Consider the following 23,683-nt stretch of genomic DNA (forward strand, 5'->3'; position numbering starts at 1 on the left):
CGAGTATTGGCTTTCGACAATGGTGGAAACGAAGTTCAGGTCTGTGCCGAAAATACTGTATACGTGAAAGTTTTGGGAGTAATACATTTTGAGGAGTAGATATTCACAGACAAAAACACAATGCCGATAAAAGAAGTAAGTAACGAAGGAATTGTACTGATGTGTGTGCATGTGAATTTCAAATTTACAACTCAATCAGAAGTGAAATCCACACGAGGCTATTTCACAATCGATGACTAGTAGTCCTACCGGGTTACCAATAGAATCAGCAATGGTCTAAAGCTAATTGTGAAAGAAACTTTCCTTGTGTGATTCTCTGCAGAAAATCAGTTATCAACTGCCATGAAAACCCGCAGTATTCAATGTTATTAATATCTGGGGTGGGGTGGTATTATAGAAAAGAGAAGTAATTATGTAAATCAAGGCGATTTTAACTACACGCGCTATGTTAACATTGAACACCATAAAAAGTGAACACCTTTGTTTACATGTAAATATTTCAAAGAAAGTACAATGTAGTCTTTCTTAATTTTTCATACCACTCTCATGATAAATTTATGTATAGATTTCGAACAGAGTGCCTGACGAAAAAGTATATTTTTAAATATGTTTAAATGCAGCTGAGAAACTGCCTGTACAGATTCAACGAAATCCTTTCAAGTTTTGTTCAAATTCACGATAATGTAATCATATGAACAGTTACCATCATTAGCCGGCGTTATGTTGTCCGGCCAATACACACTTGTCGGCGTCCATAACAGTGGATATAAGCACTCCTACCGGTAACGTTTAAATTCTGAAATGGATAGTGGGGAGGGGGAGACCCCTCTAAACCCCTTTCGCACCCCTGTCTATCTCCTTCCTTTTTACCTTTCCCATTATATAGCTCTGCTCTACAGCCTGCGCACCATAAATTGTAAGAGTAGACTGAATTCTATGTTTTGTAAATTAAATTTGTAACACCATATCAATTTACTTTATACAAGGAATGAACGTACACAGCGTTCTCGCAAATAGGAACTTGTGCTCACACCGACGATATACCGGGTAGTACTAATTGTATATCTAATGTACTCGCACAATACCAAATATAACTTTTCAGTACTCACATTGTCTACGTAGTACTCACATCATGACAGTGACGGTGTCCCGGAAATGCGACATTGAGTGAATAAGTACATGCGCAACACCCTGTCACCGTGTTTTAAACCTTCATTCAGTGGCGATACAAGTTTTACCTCTGCTTTAGCGACATCGGGAACTATTAAGTCAGTCTCTCTGTCTGTAAGACCTTAGTTCTAAATAATGCTTAATTACCTCCAAATATAAGCTTTATTACTAAAGATGGTTATTATTTGTAGTGTATTAAGATCGGATTTCTAGGTCACTACAACGTATTGAAGATAATCTGATCTCAAATTGACAAATACGAATCGGATCTAACAATGAAGCTTGTAAGGAAGAGTCTAGTCGAAAAGGTCAAGGTCAAACATCGTATTGAAAGAACTTTTTGATATCTGTTAACTTTAGTCTTAGGAAGACAAGAGTGAATTGAGAATGATACAGGTCATTAGGTCAGGATAATCAGGTCAAAAGATCAATTTATCCCCATCTAATTAGAATTCAATTCTTTAATGTATTCATCGATTTTACCATAGTGATCTAACTGCATTGCATTGCGAGTCATGTAGCGATGCCACATAAATCTAAAACCAATATTTTGATACAGAAAGTTTGAATTGGGAAGTCTAGAACTTTAAAAGAACATAAATTTGAAGTATATCTCCAAAATACTCACAAATCACACATCATACTGTGTCTCGGAAGAGTTCGTCCAAGGGAGATAATTTTTCTATATATCTCAATCGCGACCCTAGATATGAATCATATTATTTTTTTCTTTTCTTTCCAAAGTGTAGGTAGAATGATTTATGAAATGTGACACTTTTACTTACATGTACATCGATATCATTTCATATTTTGTACTATTGTTTTTTTATAATGTGTACATGTACGTAAATAACCGTGGACTTTAACTTAAACTTTGGTAGATAACCCCTGAATATGCGGTAGCTGCAAAACTGTAGCTCTCTGAAAAAATATTGTGACGGAACAGAGAGATACAGATCCACCCCTTATAAAAACCTTCGATTTACGGCACACACACAAAAAAAAAAAAAAAAAAAAACAAAAAACGAAACACCTGGGCACGGTTGAGGCCTGATATCGTTGTATTTCTGTATTGCTGTCTCATAAATTTAATATTTATAAAAATCCAAACATATTTTCCTACTATACTTGTGTCCAAACATACCTTCAAATATTCATTAAAGCCCCACACAACCCGAGAACCTACAGCTTCTAATGATTTCGTTTGTTGACGTAGCCATATTAGGTAGTCTGGTTAATTCGAAGGTTTTTATAAGGGGTGGATCTGTATCTCTCTGTTCCGTCACAATATTTTTTTTCAGAGAGCTACAGTTCTGCAACCAAATACGCGGCTGATATATAAAAAATATCATTACTACAGTAACTTTTTTTTTTTTTATAATTTATTTATTTTTTTGGTTTCATACAATACATCAAACACTTACACAAACATACCTTTCATACATGCATACATCTCCCTGTGGTTTAGGTTACTTGCTGTACAATAGTGAAAGTAATAATAATAACAATAATACATGTACTAATGACAAGTACATGTAGTAATAATTAATCAATTGCAAAAATATTTTCCCACTTCATCCATATTTTATCAAAGTTATGTATATTAAATGCTTGAATTGCAGCATATTTCTCTACATGATATTTAAACTTTAAGTGACATAGTAATCTAACAAGATTTGGTTCTTTATTCTGCATTAAACAGATAAATATGTATTGTTTAGCATATAAAATTATAAAGTTTATGGCTTTATTATTTATTATTTACTACAGTAACTTGGTCGGAAGAGTCGGATCACGTCGAGTTGACAGTCGCGGATCATCAGATCACACGAGACGCGAAACGTCAAGTTTGATATGATGATCCGCGCCTGTCAACGAGACGTGATCCAACTCTTCGGACCAAGTTACTGTTGTAATAATAAATTTATTATATACCCCCTTATGCATTTTAAAATTCACGTTTATAAGATAATAAATGTAATCCAAATTATCCACAAAAAAAAGGGGGGACGTCATCATTTGCAGAAGATACTGATACGGAATCAGAAAACCAGTGCGATAATTCGGAAGATCGGATCACACTCTGTGAAATCAACAGTGTAAAAAAAAACCGAAACATTGATGGATTTATAATAAATACATGTAACATTCGATCCCGACCATGACAATATAAAGAACGAAATAGGGCAAGGATTTGCTACATTATTTATGAAATGAACAATTTCAATTAGAAAGAATGCATTATAGTACTATAAATCAATAAAACCTTCTAAATTTTGAATTAGTGCAAGGGTTCTTCAAATTAAAAGCAGAAACACCATTCTCACTAGGTTTTTCTGTTCACATGAGTTGCGGTTGATTTGACAATTTCGCTTTTAAACAACCCAAATACCATATTTATAAAATGTTAATTATTTCAAACCCTTTATTGACTCACCACTCAGTGCAAAACATCTCCTTATTACACCGGTAAATAAGTATGTATATTTAGGCCAAATTCGCGTGAACCCGTCGCCATCCGATAGGTACTATATATTTTCACTCAAGATGAAATTAACTGGAATAACTACATGTAAATCGTGTTGTATTTTTTCTTCGTATGCACCACCTATACCAATGTAATTATATGTTAAAAATGTACTCTGTATTAATTTTTTTTGAAAATGCACGAGGGTGTGTATTGCGTAAGCGCTTCATGAAGTATGACCCGTTAAAATGTGTTGTAAAGCGCTTTGAGCAGCATACGCTGGAAAAAGCGCTGTATAAAACCAATCATTATTATTGTTATATTTATTAAATAGACGTACTGCGTTTAACAAGACACACGTTGTTAACAACTGCAGCACGTTCATCAGAAAATGGCTGTCATCGCAATGTCTAAAGATATCAAAGGCAAAAACAGTGGGAATGTAAATATTTGACGATCAATAAAATTAGTGTAATAAGCCAATTCTAGAACAGTTATCTTTCCCCCGGTTTTGTGGGAGACCCTGGGATGACCACAATCTACACTACAAACGCTTGCTTCAGAGAATGACAACGGACTGTTAGAGATCCCTTGTATTTACTTATTTATTCATATTATTTTAAAAAGAAGTCCTAAAGTGGTTTTTCTTTTCTTTGCAGACTTGGACTAGCATCATGCCTACGGCATTTAAAACGCAGAAATACTCCTCCATACGGAGCGACTGTCTAAGTAAAGGAACCTTATTTGAAGACCCCGAATTCCCGGCAAATAATAAATCAATATTCTACTCCAAAATAGACACTGAAATAGAATGGAAACGACCCAAGGTAAAGTTATTTTCTATATTTACATTTTATGAACATTGAAGAGGGACATATAGGCTGAAGAGAATGTATCTATGTAATACGTGGCTCAAAAGCCTTAAAGTGCCAACCTCTCCATTCAATGTTATTACAATATTGAAAGCCAACTAAATTTACTGACGATTTTCACAGAAAGGCATGTACCAACGTTTTCAAACGAGCATCACACGGACTTCCGGTAAAGTGTTTGTGACGTCACCCTCTGAAATTTTTAATGTCATTTTCTTTCAGTTACATAAATCCTAAACTTCTTTGCGATAAATTAATGGAATTGAAAATATCGTTTTATTTCAGCAGGTGTGTTTTAGAACCTGCTGTATATGACGTATTGTTTAATGTATTTTAATTTTCTGTAATATCCATGGAATCACGGGATCCTTTTATGATGCCTGTGTACAATCCGCTTCTATACCATACATTGTATGATAATTATAAAATGTTTTGTACAGTTCTCTGTTATATCATAGGATAATTATAAAATTGTCTGTGCAATCCGCCGTTATTCCGCAGGATAATTATAAAATTGTCTGTGCAATCCGCCGTTATTCCGCAGGATAATTATAAAATTGTCTGTGCAATCCGCCGTTATTCCGCAGGATAATTATAAAATTGTCTGTGCAATCCGCCGTTATTCCGCAGGATAATTATAAAATTGTCTGTGCAATCCGCCGTTATTCCGCAGGATAATTATAAAATTTTATGTACAATTCGCTAGTTTACAGCAGGATAATTATAAAATTTTCTGTACAATTCTCTGGTATACCGCAGAATAATTGTGAAGTACTGGTCTGCATCCCTTTATTGCACCACATGATGATTTTGCAAACATCCGTTCGATAGTATCCGTTCGAAGCCCATACGATGAAATATAAATCTGAAAAGACTTGTTTATTGTATCTGCACGTGGTGTGTTATTTGGTGAAAGTAGTTATTATTGTAAGCGTTGTATAACTGCTATTACATCATGACAGCGAGTTTTGAACTTTACGCATCAAGATCACTGATAGATTACAGCGTCACGTGATGTAGTAATACTAGCACATTGTTAGGGTGGCAGGGGACAGTTTCTTTGCTTTTGAAACATGTGGATAGGGGGTATACACCAAAGTCAGATTATGACAGACTAATGAAAAATCACATTTCCCTTTTATGTCAATACTTGTATTTCATATTAGTGTAGTTAATAAATTATGACCCTAAATTACATGTAATCTATAAATACTGGTGCTGGTGCACAAAACATGCTCTGAACAGGTTCCCCTTTTTTGCTTTGATTTTCCCTCATTTGGGCTAATCCGTACCACCCCCACACCATCACAGTACCAAACATGGGGATTTAGACACTGTGCACAATCAAGAACCCTATCTGCCCTTCTCAAAAATCTACCTCTCATATGGGGCCATCCACCTTCCCTCACAGCTACAGACCTTGCATGTTTTCACCGGAATTTCTTCAGCAACTGACCACGTGTCTTAGTTTCGTATTTGCACCCATCTATATGCTAGGAATCATGGTGATACCTACATGTTGTATATCAACATTCTTACAAGCACTCAGCTACATTTGACATGCATCCTACAATTATTGTATACATTTTTACACATGTAATATCACTTCAAATACGGGGTATTTCCATTTTTTGAAAAAGTTGACCGGGCCTATAGTGCGAAACTGTCCCCTGCTACCTAGGGTCGTAATCTTGAACTCATGAGACATCTACAGCGACCACACTGGGAAAACTATACTGGTATTGACATCGGACGAAACATCCGCTCTAAAATCGTAGAACACAACACGCGACTGCTGTGAAGACCGGAAGGGACCGGTGGTAATATCGCGTTGCTACACGAGAGTATAACACGTATATATGCAAGCTTACGGCTGATTAATAGTTCTAGATACACCGGGAGACCCCCGACTTTGTGACGAAGTATGAAAATCAGGATGTGTCGTACCAGGATTTTGCCAACTTTGTGAGAGGTGGGGGGGGGGGGGTAAATTCCAGCCCAGACAGACGCTGTAGCCACATTAGGTGAATGCATGACCAATGCACAAGGCGACACGCATGTGCAGGACGTCGAATATTATATTTTACATTAAAGCGAGATTGTCCACAGATCGTAATATTATCAAAAAGTGATATTTTCAACCCACACCCTGGTTTTGGAAAACTTTGTTTATTCTCGCTAGATTTTAAAAATGAGAAATGTTTGGATAGTTATTTTCTCCCTCTCATTTAAAGGATGATCCACTCATGGCTAGCACTTGTTTTAGTTATATTAAAACTAGAGTCAAATTCGAAACATTTCCCGGATTGCTTTACAAACACTTTTGATGGACATAAGTAAACATGTTCGCCTTTCGTGTATCGTTACTAGAGCTACTGATAATTAACAGACACGGCGAACTTTCTGTTTGTAAATTTTTAAATGTCAAATGTTGAATAACACGACATTTTGCTTACACAAGATGTGCTGATAAAAATGATCAAAAGCCATATCCGTCAACTTTATCAACTCCACACATTAATTTCCGGTGTATATCCTATTTGATCGGAGCCGATATATTTACTTAATGCATGCTCTCAAAGCCATCCATTGATTGAGTGTCTTTCTACCTTAACAATTTATCGATTTGTTTGGTGCAGAACTAAGTTTGTTTGATTAAATATACAAGATTCAAATAGAGCAATTGAAATTATGTGGTCAATGGGAAAAAAATTTGGCACGCATTTAACTGGTAGTGGGAACACATTGAAGGTCTTCATACACATAAGGATCAAAAGTATCTCTTCACTTTTGAATTTCACTATATATTCATTACAACTTTCATATTTTTATTAGAAAAGCTTCACAGATGAGACTACAAAACGAGGCCTCGTTTCACAGCAGGTTGACACAATAAAGATCCATCCCTGCTCAAAGGCCCTGGGCGCCGAGCATACACCCAAATTTCGCAGCCCTCCATCGGCAATAGTGATGTCTCCGTGTGGGTGAAAAATTCACAAGAGGGACGTTAAACAATATGAAATAAATAAATAATAATTTCACCAAAATTTCCTAATTGATATTATTAGGACATTTTTAGAATTATGCGGAATTTACGCAAAATTCATGGCAACTGTTACTTTTAGTGTTATTTTAAAAATAGTTTTTGTGGGTCGACAGATAACAGTGACAGGCAATTCTGCATGATTAGTGAATTTTGTATAACGATGGCTGCAGTAGAAATATTTCATCAGTGCGAAAATTAGCAGCACCGAGACAGTTTTGACCCTTGGAGTGTGGTAGAAAGAAACAAAAAAAACCCCGGAGATTGGCAAGCAGTATTGAAAGTATGGGATGTCCGTTGTTATTTTACAGTGAAGTTGTGTATTCATTTAATTTGTATCAAATATGATTGTCGGAGACGGAAATGGAAGGCATATTTCTTTTAGAAATTAGCATACCCATATGATTAAATAGATTTGACATGATCAATGTTTAGATAATGGCTACGCGTCCTTAACAATGGACATGTAAATATAAATAGCTACACAATGACCGATAATCCGACGTTCTAATTCAACATTCTTTTTTTTAACGAGAATTACAAACAGCCCGAGGCCTCACAGTGACAATGAGTGGACGGGTCTGAGAACACTAGTTTAAGGCGCACGGTGCGGATTTCATTCAGGGATATTATTTATATTTCATGAATGTGAGGTCTCATAAATCCAAGTATCTCATCTCTGATAAATAGAGCAATCAAATAAAGTAGATCGACATAATGTGGACCGTGTGTAAACGAAATGACTTAAATAACATTTAGGATACCTGTTTAAACAGACCAGAACACGAGAAGTTGTCAATTTCTCTAGAAGTAGGCGAAATGTCAAGTTTAAATGTTTGAATCTGGGACGGTGTAACGAAAACAATGCTGAGGTCGCCTCCGAACACTTAAACTCACCCATCCTTAATGGTACTTAAATCTGCTGTTGTCATTACGATATCGGATGTTTATATATCAAACATGGGTGTTACCGGAGGACGGATCCAGGAGTTTGTGTGGCGAAATCTATATGATGTATTGCAAACTGTCATGTCGAGATAGACATGTCATTGATATGATTTTCCAAATATCCACGGGCAGGGAAAGGGTCTTGGACTGGATGTCTATCTTAACTCCGCCATGTCATTTATAAATAAGGTGTCTAAATATATCTTATATATCATATATGTAAAATATACGAAATATCATGCGTGATATGTTTAGCATTACATGTATATGTGTTTACAGTTCGCCTCCTTCACCACCCACCAAACACACACACGCCCACAACACTTTGAAACAGGATATGCCACGGACGATTTATCTGAAGACATAGAGTATTTATCAGGATCCAATTTGTTGGGATATATATTCACCTTTCGTATGTTTCACATATCTCAAAATCGTTCTAGGAGCTGTGCAAGGTCCCTAAGCTGGTGGTGGAAGGGGTCAGCTGCGATGACCTTAATCAAGGAGAACTTGGAAACACGTGGTTTGTCACTGCATGCGCAAGTCTGGCGCTGGAGAAAAAGATGTTCGACAAGGTTCGTTTTTCTTCAAATAAGATACAAGTAAAATCATGATATTAATCATTGTCCCTTGTTCCAATGAATTATATTTTGATCTGACCTTACTCAAGGTGAAATTCAGACTGTCAGAAGGGGACGTTACGCACCGTTTATACATCAGATCAGAAATTGTAACATGAATATATGAAACATGTATCGAACACGACAATTTCGTGATCAATTTGATCTTGACATTGAAATTGTGATTGTCAGTTTCTATGATTTTGACATAGTTCACGAAATACATAGGCTCTTTCTTGCAAAATACAAGTTAACAGACGGACAGGCAGACTAAGTACTACATAATGCGATTTTCGTATGCGGGTGCACAAATTCTACATAATTTTAAAATAGAATCCTGTCTACACACTGTGCAACATGGGGATCCAGGTTAGATAGATTTAGTCATTGTATATTGTTTGACGTCCCACTCGAGAATTCTGTACCCATATGGAGACTTCACCATTGCCGGGAAAGGGTTGCCAAATCACCGGCAATGGTGACATCTCCACCTGAGTGAAAGATTCTTAAGCGGGATGTTAGATAACATACAACAAACCAGCCGTTTCATTATCTGTGGCAGGTGATACCAAATATCAAAGAGCAGGAGTGGGATGAGCGCGCGGAGAAGAACAAGTACAGCGGGGCCTTCCACTTTCACTTCTGGAGGTTTGGGGAGTGGGTGGACATTGTAGTGGACGATCGTCTGCCGACCAAAAACGGAAAGCTGATCTTCTGTCACTCCAAGTCCCGAAACGAATTCTGGAGCGCTCTTCTCGAGAAGGCATACGCTAAGTAAGTGGGACTATGTTAAAGCAGGGATAAATTGATACACTATGTGTTGTGATTAACGAATCTTTGTCATTATACGCTCGTCTTTAGACGAGACGTATTATGGCACAGCGATGTCTGTACGCCCATCTGTCCGTCCGTTTGGGGTTTTCTCTTTATAATTTCATTTCCCTTTCACATATCATGCTGAAACTTGCTGTGTAGCTTCTTTGTGGGTCATTCTAGATCATGCTTATTTCCAGGAGTTTTGCCCCTTTATTTGGAAATAATTATTATATGACGGGTACATAATTTGTCCGCCCTACTCCTCCCACAGTTTTCAAGTGAAAGCCTTCTTATTTCGTGGAGTGTTTGTATGGGTATTGAAGATGTGCATGTGGGATGGATTTTGATTTTCTACAATTTTGAGAAAATTACAGGTTGTTGAAGATTAATATTCTATGGAGGGTACATAATTTGTCCGCCCAACTCTTCCCACAGTTTTCAAGTGAGGAGCATCTTATTTTGTGGAGTGTTTGTATGGGTATTGAAGATGTGAATCTGGGGAAGGATTTTGATTTTCTTCCATTTTTGAAAAAAATTACAGGTTGTTGAACTTTGTTCATTTTGAGGAAATCTAGATTTTTAAGCTAAGACCCTTTGTTCATATGAAAGTTTGTCACAGCCTCATGATGGCCGTTGATACTACCTGAAGCAAAGTTATACAAATTATAGCACAAGAAAAACACCCTATGTAAGCATTTCACAGGCGTGTTATGTACCGTTTGCGGTACTCTTGTGTTTTTTTTATTACAATTTTCAATAAAATTCTCTAGGTATAAATGTGATTGGTGTTGTTTTGTGTTGTGCAGAATAAAAATTAAGACTTGAATTACGTCATTAAGGAGCTTATGGTTAAACACTGAGTAACCATCACAAGGACAAGTGTACTTAACTTAACGTTGTACAGAAACCATTATTGCAACAAATGATAAGGAAAACACAGATACATGTAAACAGAAGATACAGAATTGACACTCCATTAAAATTCTGTTTATTTCACAAAATGATTAGTGAAACAGGTCTTGGGCGAGATTGTATGAATAATCCTGTCACTGGCAATTGTCTCAATTGAATCAAAATGAGTTCACAACACAGTAAACTGGTCCTCTTTTTGCTGACTACAGGTTATACGGAGACTATGAATCGCTGAATGACGGCCGGGCAGCTGATGCATTGGTGGATTTCACTGGGGGCGTGGCCGAAAAACTGCTCTTAACCAGACTTGATCTGAATGACACCAAGATCGTCGAGCAGTTGTTTCATAAACTGAGGGAGTCTAATGAGAATTCTGCCCTCATGAACTGTAATATCGAGGTAGGCTGATAAAACGCCTGTAGAGAAGCGAATCTAAAGACAGCTTGTACACCTAACGTTAAATGAGAGAGAAAATGGAAGATAAATACGAAATATATGACAGATAATAAGAAAAGAAAGGTGATAAATAATCAAAATATCAAAATTAGTTTCCATTTATTTCAAAATTAAATTATAAATGTAACAAAATACTTGATTTGAAGCATATACATTATCATACAAAACACTATGCCTTTTATGGAAAAGAATTTCATTTATGAAAGTATGCTCATCATTGTTTCTTGTTTCCATGTAGTGCCAAAGAACCGAGGTAGGCAAAGAGCTTCCGAACGGTCTGATCCTAGGACACGGCTACAATGTGACCAAGGTACTGGAAATCAAAGTGGAGAAGAAGCTCCAGGGTGCGGTGGGAAATAGCAAGTTGATGATGGTCAGACTGGCCAATCCCTGGGGAACCAAGGAGTGGAACGGATCTTGGTCAGACGAGTGAGTTCCGGTTGTCCGTTGTCTCTTTATACAGTGTTGATTTGTGATCTTGAAATTGAATTGAAATTTCCGTGATATGTTAATTATATTCTGACGGGCTTAATGTATTGGAATGATTGACGATTTCTGAGTAGGGTGCATCATTGATATTAACTTGTTTGAAGTTGTGTTAGTAGAATTGCAATATCGGCGCACTACTATGGAGGCGGAAAGTGACGTCAACGTGCAATTTCTAACGCCACAGACAGGGGCTTTGTTGCATGTGACATGACAGTCAAAATCTGCACGTCAAATTAAGAAATACTAGACTAAGTACCGTACAGCGAGTTTTTTTCCGCGGGTCTAATATTTGTCGATTTGCTGGCTCAAAGGTATACTAATAATTTTAGCGGAATAAATTTTGGCGGAGAAGGAAGTGTTATCTCTCTTGCAAGTACTGAGAGTGAACTTTTGTCGAAAACTTATCTAACCGCTATAATAAGCCAAATTTAGCACCCCGCTGAAAAAACCGCTATCGGTATATTGTGAAGACAACCATATTCACAATATGTATACATTGTGTAACATGGCGGTGATGATATTCAATATACGGTCAATATTTGGAAACATTAACCTCACATGTATGTTTGCATTATTGGATGACGGTTCTTTGAATGGATCATCATAACCCCATGTCGACCTCCAATGAAGTATGTACATGTATACTATTGATAAAGAATGATGTTTGTATTAACTTCTTTTTATTTAGTTCTCCTGAATGGTCCAAAGTCAACAAAACGGAATGGGAGAAGATGGGCCTGAAATTCGTACAGGAGGGCGAATTCTGGTACGTTGAAATTTCAACGATAACGCGAGGTGTACTTTAAATCTTTTTCTTACCTTGTCAGTAATATTACAATCTTTATCCATGCGTTTGTTCCTGTCATTTTTATTATTATACCCACACTATCCAAATAGAATTAGGGTATTTTAATGTTACCCTGGTCCGTCCGTCACACGTTCTTCTTCCTCAAACTCCTCTTTTATATTAAACAGTAGCCAATTAATCTTTTGGAATATGATAGGTGGTGTTCTGCAGCTGAGCGATAAGGTTTCAGAATTTTCAATTTAACCCTGGGGGCTAAAACACTAATGGTTTATCAAATAAAAAACACCTGGTTCCCAGAACGTCTTAGTATGCACGTACATTATATGCAATAGGCCAGTCATCGTTTGGAAGATGATTGGTGGTGCCTTGTAGATGTGCAATAATTTTCATTTTCACCCTGGGAGCCAAGAGGGGTTCGAAAAAGTTTTATTTTTAAAAAAGACCTTGTTCCAAGAACTCCTCTTACAAGGTTTCGGAATCGCCATTTTCATCCTAGGGGACAAATAGGGATAAGGAAAGACGCTTTTTAAAACCAAAAATCCTGGTTGCCAGAACTCCTCTTCTATTTTACACAGTAGCAAAATCATCTTTTGGAAGGTAATTGGTGGGGTCCTATACATGTACAACAAGGTTTTACAATTTTCATCCTGTGAACCAATTTGGGGTTGAAAAACGAAGGGTTTTTTTTTAAAAGAAGAAGAAAAATCTAATTCTCGGAATTCCTTATATTGAATACAGTAACCAAATCATCATTTGGAATGTTGTACCTCACAATGGTGAATAACCAACAACACTACAGTATGGGACACATGTGTGGATGTTATAACGCGATACTATAATCCATTGTAGGATGTCTTTCGAGGATTTCATGAACATATTCACCAACATCGACATCTGCCACTTCGTCAATACCAGTATTATTAGTATCAAGAAGTCGTGGAGTGAGGCCCTATTTCACGCAGAATGGACAGTGTCCGGGAGAAATGGCGGAAACGACTACGACTCACCTACTTTCCTGAGCAACCCGCAGGTACACAATATTTTGAAATCTTGACCAACTGCTATAATTTATATTTCAAGGTGAACACATTTTCACTTTCAGTTGTGTACAGTTATGATTTAAAAACGATCAGAATAAAATAGTTATATTTGAAACACAATTCGTAGTCCAGAAAGATGGTTGTTGCAAATGTTGATGTCATAGATAGTTATTTACTTTTAACAATTGTAATTTTCATGACATTTAATTGTCCTTCTTTGCAGTATGTGTTTTTATTTGTTGATGACCCCAATTGTCTTTCTGCAGTATGTGTTTTTATTTACAGTATGTGTTTGACATCAGTGCTGCCTCTGATCGTGTGATGGTGTCACTGGAACAGCACGACATCAAACCTGGACGTCAGTCGCTTGGGATCCAGCTCAACACTATAGGATTCCATATCATGAAGGTTACATCTAATATGTCATACAATAATATTAGCAAGTGACGATAATGAACAATGATCAATTTCAATAATCTTATAAAGAATACGAAATTACGGGTAGAGCAAACACGAAACCAGGTGACACCAAAGGTGAGATCATGTGTCTAGGAGGAATAAGCATCCCCTGTTGATCGGTCACACCCGCTTTTTCTGACAATTATATCATAATAGAATTCCATAAAAGGCGGTAAATCAGAGAAGATGGTTATTTTACACATTTCATAAACATTATACACGATATGACCCCCAAACACATTTTTTTGTTTCTCATGTTCGTTGTATGCCAGGCCTTAGTCATGACAGAAAACACATTGAATAAATATATTGTCACTTATTAACATGACAATAATAGTAATGAAGGCTTTGCCTATAAAGTAAAAAATGAAAACAACAGAGCTATATACATTACAATGTATTTTGTATTGCTTATAGGAGTTCTGAGATTGATCACTGTTCGTTATCTTCACCATTCATACAGGAATATTAGCATGTTGTAGAATCGTTGAATTTAGATCGGTAAATGTTCGAGAATATCCCAATCCAAATAATTCTAGACCAGTCGACAAGGGTTACTTGCTCCTCCTAGGCACCTGGTCCCACCTCTGGTGTGTCCAGGGGTCCGTGTTTGCCCAACTATCTATTTTGTATTGCTTGTAGGAGTTATGAGATCGATCACTGTTCGTTATCTTTACCTTTCACCGAAATACTAATGTGTATACATGTTTGCCCAAGTATATTTTGTATTCCTTATAGGAGTTGTGAGATTGTTCACTGTTCGTTATTTCCACCACTTCATGGTTCAATGTTCAATGTACGTCAACCACATCCACGATATTACATCTGAACAAAACTGTAAAATATTTGCAATCCACGAAAATTGGCCCTCACGAATTTAAATGATTACTCAGTATATTAGAAAATGTTGCAAGATTTCAAGCAGAAAACACGGATAAAAAGAAAAATCCAAAACCGTAAAAATGACGTGTCGGCTCTCGAAAAGCAAGAGCAAAGATTCACTTGACTGAATAATGAGTTTACACGATAGAAAATGGTTTATTGAATATATAGGAACCTGTCTTCCAAAACAATGTATACATGCCGTGTCATTAAAGCAATTATCTGTAAATATGATAGACCTTCAACGCTTCTTTCTCATAACAAGATGTATGTTGCATCATGCTCACTCTCATGTTGTTTGTAAAGAAATGTAAAATTGCACGTACAAAACACCTTTATACTATGTTGATCATCACCATCTTTTCAGGTGGAAGAAAACAGAAGATTCAGGGTACATTTAGTGGGAGAAAGGGTATTCAGTTCGGAGTACTCTAAATCCCGCAGCGTCTTTGGCATTATGATTCTGCAGAAAGGCCGCTACGTGGTGGTACCTACCACGACGAGTTCGGAAGAGTTGGGACCATTTATGCTCCGACTTTATACCGGAAGTAGCTCCGGAGCTAGGTAAGGTCATGCATAGTGGTGCGCCTATATACATTCCTTATGACGTCATTAAAATGTTATTGCATTTGTAAATGATATATATTCGTTTATTTCATAAAGACAACTTTTCTTTATATCTTTGAAATTGTATACTTAATTTCTCAACAACAAAAAATACCATATTTTCTGTATAAATCTAGTATGGTGTAAGTGTCATATAAACAATATACGAAATAGTCATGTTTTATTTTGAATTAATTTAATGCCGACAGTTCCAGGTAGGTTTTTATTTATATTCAGATATATCAGTTACGTTGAATAACATAAGAAAAAAGTTTTTATTTTTAATTTATCTTAAAACCAGTATTAATACATTCAAATTGGTAACTATATCATGGAAAAATCAAAATGACTATCGATTTTAAAAATGCACATACGGACTAGAATGCAATGTAGATTCTGAAAACATCTTCGATGTTGAAGAATACAGTACTGTAAACGTGGATATTTTCGCGTGTTGTTAATTACAAGTATTTCCTTAGGAAACCATACGCGCGTTGTTTAATTTCGCGATGTAAGTATCTTTAACTAATAAATTGCTTAACTATGGGAATATTATGCGTGAGGGTAAATTACACGAAAATCTTGTAATCCTGTATTTACTATCTAGTGTATATAATCTCCACGCGTAAATTTCCACGTTTACAGTATCAGTCAAAATGACAATTTCAAACTTCCTTCATCTCCTCATACTTTTCTTTTTATGGCGATGGATTTAAAAAAAAAATTACATGGTGATGTCTTTCCCTGACATACAGATGTCTATGGAGGTGTCTGTAAAAGAATTCCTTGCACATCGTTTCCTTCAATATTTATTGCCCATAGGTTCAAATATTCCTCTAACTTGGTAAGGCGGAGTAATGGTAGGGCGGAGTAATCTCGAGACGTTTATAGTGAGACAAATTTAAATCACTTTTCGGTTATGACAAGCTGTAGAAAATTCAAAAGATTTATCCACGTTGGATACCATGTAAGCAATGTCAGGGTGAATTGTGTAGGTAACCCGAAAAGGCAACACCAAGGACAGTCATTCAAAGTGCACCTTTGGTAAAATGTGATGGTTGATTGTGTATTGTTATACGTTCCGCTATTTTTCACTCATGGAGACGTCACTATTGCCGGTGAAGGGCTGCGAACTATAGGCCTATACTCGGCGCTTACGGCCTTTGAGCAGGTATGTCTTTATCGTACAACACCTGCTACGACACGGGGCCTCGATTTTTGCGGTCTCATCCAAAGGGCCGCCCCATTTAGTCGCCTATTAGAACAAGCAAGGGATACCGTGGACCTAATCTAACCCATATCCCCACGGGACAAAAATGATGAAATTAAACTTTGTCAATCAATGAAATAATAACTTTGTCAAATAAATAATAAGGACAAAGCAGTTTTGATAGAAGATATTTTTTTAAACAATTGATTTTGTTTTTTGAATACTGATAATTGAAAGACAAATCAATTTAGAGATATTTTCACTTTAGACATCTATTTTTTTTTTTTACTGATCATAGACTCCGCCCTAACACGTTAGTAGGATTTTAAAATCGAACATATATGTCAGTCACTTCTCCTGTGGATAAAGACAAAATCAAACTTGTCTACCCTCTAGTGCAAACTGTAAGTGCTTGTCAAAACTTAGTCATATTTATCACATCTGAATTTGAATCATGTCACCGTGCATGTAAAGAATATATCCGGGTAGGTCATTGTTTGTAGGTATCGTTTAAAGCACTCGGTATCATTCTTTATATCTCAGACCGTTTAAGGAGGAATAACGTTTGATTCTCTTTTGAAACATGAATGAAAATATAAGAAATTTTGAATCTGATTGCCTTGCTGCTATGGGTAGCTCAGTAGGTTAATATGTGAACTGCTGATTTGTAGATTTAATTGTAGTTTTAATATTTTTTTTCCAGATTACTCTTTTATAAAACTACATTTTCAAAACCTAGATAAGCTAAACTGATATCAATTTCAAATACTCTCCATTTTCCACCAATATCAGATTTCCCAGCTGTGTTATACCTCCTTAAAGGAACTTCAAAATCATACAGGAGTATATCTTGCTTTTGGGGGTCTTGTCGGAGTTCGATCAAATGTCATGCAACCACTTAAATCTTTTGGTGAATGTATATTGCACAAAATACACGAACAAGGTCAATTGCACAAGCATGCTAGTTGAAGTCCAATTATTATTTCCTATCTACTGACCCGTATTTGTTTCTTATGCCACATATGAATATGCATATGATTCCTTGTATAATGAATGTTGGCTATTACAAAGCTTTTCTCGCCTACATAACGATGACATGTAAACGTAATCTTGAAGTTTGCCTGGATCAATAATAATAAACGTAAACAGAAATGGAATGCATTATTTTATATGGAATTTTATTAGGGAGTTGACAATGGAATGCCCGTCCAATGGCTGTCCTTGCACTGCAAACTTTGTGCTGGTCTCTACGGTGACCATTGAGAGTTGTTCAGAACTGGAGATCCCTCCCAAATCAAAAGTCAAAAGTAAGTGGTGTACCCAAGTGTATCAAAAGTCAAAAGTAAGTGGTGTACCCAAGTGTATCAAAAGTCAAAAGTAAGTGGTGTACCCAAGTGTATTTTGCAAACTGTTACAACATTCCGTTTTGCGATTCTTTGGTAATTTGAATTTCATTTATTCTCAGCATATTTTAAAAATGGGTTAAAGTGATTTATACAAATATTGGAATCGTTGAAAAGAGTTAATGAATTTCAATATGACTTAAACGGTCTACGTAAATTAAAGCGACGTAAATATTGAGCCTGATTCTTACAACTTCCATGGTCGTAATAACGATCTAGTTTGTCAATACAACCTATCATTGAGTTAAATGCTCTCTGACGTGTTTCATACCGATTTTTAAGTCGTACTTTATACCCTGATTTGACTACGGATTACTGTGTTTGCCCAATTAAGATATAGGGCACAGAACGGGTGTTTTCGGTTAACAGGGGATGTTTACTCCTACTAGATACCTGATCCCACCTTTGGTATGTCCAGGGGTCCATATTTTCCCTACTCATAATTGTGTATTTTTATAGGAATTATGAGATTGATCACTGTTAGTTATTCTTATTTTTTCATGAATATTAACTTTAATATGACATGATAGTTTGTACCACTTTTACTTTATTGTGCCTAGCTTTGATGCAAAGACAGATTCAGTACTACCATGTGGTAGTCGTTTTTAGGTTGCCGTAGTGAATTACAGTTGGTTGTCGTCCGGCGTCATCCGTCGTGTGTTAACAATTGAATATTTTCCAACTTTTTCTTGATAACTGCCATTCCAATGCTTTTCAAATTTGGTATGAGTCATATTTAGGAAAGGGGGACATAATTTGTAAATTTCAGAACTCATGCACCCTTAAGGGACCGCCAACTGCCAAATATTTATGAATTTTCAAAAAATTATTCTCTACAACCACAGATATGTAAGAAAAATTGAATACATAGTGATGTGGAGCAGGAAGGCCCGTACCACAATTGTGAATTTTATGACCCTGGTCAGTTATTGAATGTGTGACTAATAGACATTTTTAACTTCTTGATAAGTTCCACTTCCTTTCATATTTGGTATGAAGCTTCTTTTGGATAAGAAGGACAAATTTCAGGACTCCTGCACCCCTGGGACCTTGGGGGGGGGGGGGGGGGCTACCAAACTTAATGAATTTTCAAAACTCTTCTCTACAGTAGCACATGTGTAAGAAATTAAATATATATCGATGTAGAGTAAGAAGGTCTCTACAAAAAAGTGGAAATTTTATGACCCCTGGGGTAGAGGTTATGACCCCAAGGTGGGGCCAAGATTAAGGATTACATGATATAAATGTGTAAAAACATTTAAATAATACTTCTTTAATGTTACTGAAACTAAATAGATATTTAGAAGGAGTAGGTCGACGTTTACCAAAAATGTAAATTTCATGATCCCAGGGGGTAACGGTTTTGGTATCAGGGTGGGGCCAAAATCATAGTGATTATTGTCTATTATTTGAAAAACTTCTTTATTTTAGCTGTTATAGTATAAAACTAACTGCATATTTAGGAAAATCAGGAAAGGATGTACCAAATTATGAATTTTGCAACCTTAGGCTTTTTACTCTAGGACAGGTCCAAATTGGTCATATCGTGTTAAGTTACATGTATCATATTATGTAAAGCCTTTCATCAGTATAGGCTCTTTCGAGAGCATTTAAGTTTTAAGAACACATCTTGTTTTATAATATCGTTAAATATTAGAAGTTAGTTTAGATATGCAGAATAGGATTCCATAGCCCCTGGCATTAGTGATACATTTAACCAATACTCCGTTGGTCCATAAGGCCTGTGGGTCTCTTGTTTTACTTTTTATTCTAATGTTGAATAACTTTGTTCACAGTTAATGTTTTGTCAGTAATTCAATTCACAATATTATATCTTTAAATTGTTTTTGATTAATAATCCTTAGCAATGGACCCGTACGTGAAAATCATTTGTGAAGGAGAAAAAGTTCAAAGTGCAACGATTGGCAACAATAAGAACCCATCTTTCGGAACCAAGGCTACCTTTTACAGAAAGAAACCGGATGTTCCAATCATAGTAGAGGTAAATCGAACGTCCCAAATCATTGACTTACGTGATGCTCATCCAGGTGTAATTGAAAACAATTGTTCTAGAATTACAAAAATGCTTTTATATATTTATGGGACTAACACTAGGATTAAAATTTATTTCTGTGAAGAATTTTGGTATTTGTATCTGCTGTTTTGATTTGATATACCATATATGTAAATATGAATGAAACTAACAATTTGTAACAGCTGATACAACAACGCGAACTACGTTACTCTCTATGAAGCATCCTTTGAAAATATGGAACAAGTTCGTTCCATTGATAATGGAACATGAAACTGGTATTGAAACATTGGGTTCAAATGCGATCTTTTTACATTCTGCATATAACCCAGTCACGATAGCCTATTGGCAGGGCAATATATATCACGAGTCAACATAGACTTTTAGTAGGGCACTATATACAATCAGTCAGTATAGAATACTGGTAGGGCAATACATACAACCAGCCATGATAGACTACTGGTAGGGCATTACATACAATCAGTCAATATGGGATATTGTTGGTGCAATACACACAATCAGTCAATATAGAATATTTGTAGGGCACTATATACAACCAGTCACGACTATTGTTAACGCAATATATAGTCAGTAATGATGACTAGTTGGTCGGACAATATATACAATTAGTCACGATAGCCCATTGATAGGGTACTACATACAACCCGTCTTGGTAGGCTAGTGATAAAACACTATATACTGACACCTTACATATTGGTGGCGCACGCGCTTTGCAATGAAGTCAGTGCATGAGTGAAAGATACTCGAAGTAAAAAAGCCCCACAACATTCTACATGTTGTACCAGACTATGGTGCTATAAGGGATGACAATGTTAGATCTTCTTGGTGTTGTGTTGACATCTGAATACATTCTTTGAATATAAAAATATATTTTGTGGATATTGCACCCATAATGTGGATATCATACACATTTTCTGGATATTAAAGACAGTGTCTGGATATGGAGATATCCAAAAAAAAATTGTGTGGATATCAAACATATTGAGAGAAATTCAGACATCTTCTGGAAAAATTCAACAACTTTCGTAGGAAAAAAGAGCTTTCCAGAAGATAGATTTTATCATACTCACTATTTTTGACTACGGATAATTCCGTTTACCTTATCAAGATATAAGGCTCATGGCGGGTGTGACCACCCGACAGGGGATGCTTACTCCTCCTAGGCACCTGATCCCACCTCTGGTATATCCATATAGGTCCGTGTTTGTCCAACTCTCTATTTTGTATTGCTTATAGGAGTTATGAAATTGATCACTGTTCGTTATCTTCACCTCTCATACACTTATACACTAGATATATGTTTATTTTTGAAGCATGATTTAAGGGTACTATGAAGAAAGCCGTCCAAATTAGTTTTATGTATACTGCCGTGATAAACATACATAGAAAGAGATGTCTTGTGGATTAATATTCGCATAATATCATATATAAAAGTAAATTCCTTGAAAGAACTCCAGAAATATGCACTAAATACTCATGAATATGTATCATAACATGTTTTCGTCTTTACTAGGTTTGGAATTGCAACACATTGGTCGATGATTACATCGCCGAGGCCAAGATAGAGGAGAACGGAAACGAGGACGGGATCAATAAAGAACTGAGTCTGTTCGGAAGGAAGAAGGAGGCCGCCATGGAAAAACCCGGGAAAATGAAAATTCACATTTGTTCCAGTAACGATCTGCAGTACCTGTAACTTCTCAGTGACTCTGATCGAGGCGCTCCTTTCTGTGCGATCTATCAACTCATCTTACAAACACGTTAAGGCCAGCAGCTCGTTAAGCAGCTGTTTATGTTTTTAACATGGTGACTGATCAGTATTCGTTTTGAACCCCCCTTAGTTATGTGATGAAAGAGAAGACTTTGTGACGTGCCGTGTTATTTTGACGAATTATCTCAATTCCGATATTGTATGCAGAAGAAAAGAAAGTCTATAACATGTTATTTAAGGTAACTTTGTGATATTCTTTAGATAACTCCTTTTACATTGTATATACAGTTTTCTAGATGTTGTTTCAGAGTTTTACAATTATTTTGTCTCATTTGTTGAAGCATGTCTGTGATATACGATATATCCGTCCCTTGTTTACAAACTCTGCAACTGTGTGGAGGTTTCGAGATCCATTTTATGTATATGACTGTTATCCTCTCCAAATGGAAGATATTTCTAATCAACGTATTTGGTTTCAATCGTTTTCTATACTGTGATATGTCTATGGATCTCTCAAACAGTAATCTACACTTAGTTGTCTCTCCATGAAATTGATGTTTTAACACTGTTTACTCATTTGTTAAGGACGTGATTTAAACATCACCACCATATATGACAAACCGTCCTACAACCAATTTGTTAAAGCAAACATAGTGTTTGATATTGTCAGATAAATTAGAATATCCATCTTTTAACGAGAGAACTAACTTTATTAACAGTATTTTTGACTAATTTATTTATTTTGTTGGGTTTTTTTTTTTTTTAGACAAGAATACAATTGTTGACGTATACATAGTTGTTATAAATGATTATATGATACTAGTAATTTCATACTCTTGTTAGATGTGTAATCATCCTTATGTTGTTTGAAGAATATCAGAGGATTCATGTAAAAGATCGATATTTTGTACTTTTCTTCCATTCTAATTTATGGACATTTTGAAATTTTCTTAGTGTTAAAATAAAACATCCGAAGCAATTACCGTGGACATGATACATACCTTTACTGTATTCCTAAACTACATAACAATCCTTACAAACAAAAATGTATTGCTGGATCTAGTAAGTGTTCTACCAAGCCCCTATTTTTGCTCTTCACGAATATATTAATAGCTGTGAAGGAGAAACTTCAAACTTACTGTGCGACTACATATGCCAGAATGGTGTAAATCAAATGCCGGTTCTAAAAAATTCTAGAGAATTTTTAGTAAACTTGAAATTGATTTTTTTTCCTCAAATCAACAATATCAAAACGTATGACTTTTCAACACTTTACCCGACCATTCCTCACGATAAATTAAAGACTAGACAGTTGCTTGATATCTAGTGATCAGTCATCCAAATAATTAATTTGTTAAACAACACTCTGATTCCACGCACAAGTATTCTGAAGTTGAAATAAAATATATGCTAGATTTCCGCATTGACAATATCTTCGTGATCTTAGGTGATCAGGTCTTCTAACCGTTTGTTGGAATTCCCATGGGCACGAATTGTGATCCTTTGTTAGCTGACCTGTTTCTATATTCATATGAAGCAGAATTTATTCAAACACTTCTACGCGAGAAGAAAAAAATGTCTTGCTGTGGCCTTAGATTCGATATATTGACGACGTTTTATCTATTTACAATAGTAACTTTCATTCATATGTCGATTCGATATATCACTGAACCCGAAATAAAAGACACCACAGAGTCGTTTACTTCTGCTTCATACTA

General features: G+C 36.0%; 1 protein-coding gene across 2 annotated transcripts; it reads left to right on the top strand.

Annotated features, from left to right (window-relative positions):
* LOC125661197 (calpain-5-like) lies at positions 1-22,947 on the top strand. 2 transcript variants are annotated; one of them, XM_056147333.1, is made up of 13 exons: positions 1-135; positions 4,297-4,464; positions 8,944-9,075; positions 9,683-9,894; positions 11,058-11,247; positions 11,543-11,733; positions 12,482-12,559; positions 13,451-13,631; positions 13,927-14,049; positions 15,350-15,546; positions 17,984-18,105; positions 20,067-20,203; positions 21,768-22,947. In XM_056147333.1, exons 1-13 carry the CDS (start codon positions 121-123, stop codon positions 21,948-21,950), a joined length of 1,929 nt encoding a protein of 642 aa, XP_056003308.1. In that variant the 5' UTR covers positions 1-120; the 3' UTR covers positions 21,951-22,947. The 2 variants fall into 2 exon arrangements, with proteins under 2 accessions (XP_056003308.1, XP_056003309.1); XM_056147334.1 differs by lacking the exons at positions 1-135; positions 4,297-4,464 and adding an exon at positions 8,850-8,868.
* Positions 22,948-23,683: the final 736 nt, after the last annotated feature.

This window comes from Ostrea edulis, chromosome 8 (genome assembly GCF_947568905.1).
Source record: "Ostrea edulis chromosome 8, xbOstEdul1.1, whole genome shotgun sequence".
NCBI lineage: Eukaryota > Metazoa > Mollusca > Bivalvia > Ostreida > Ostreidae > Ostrea > Ostrea edulis.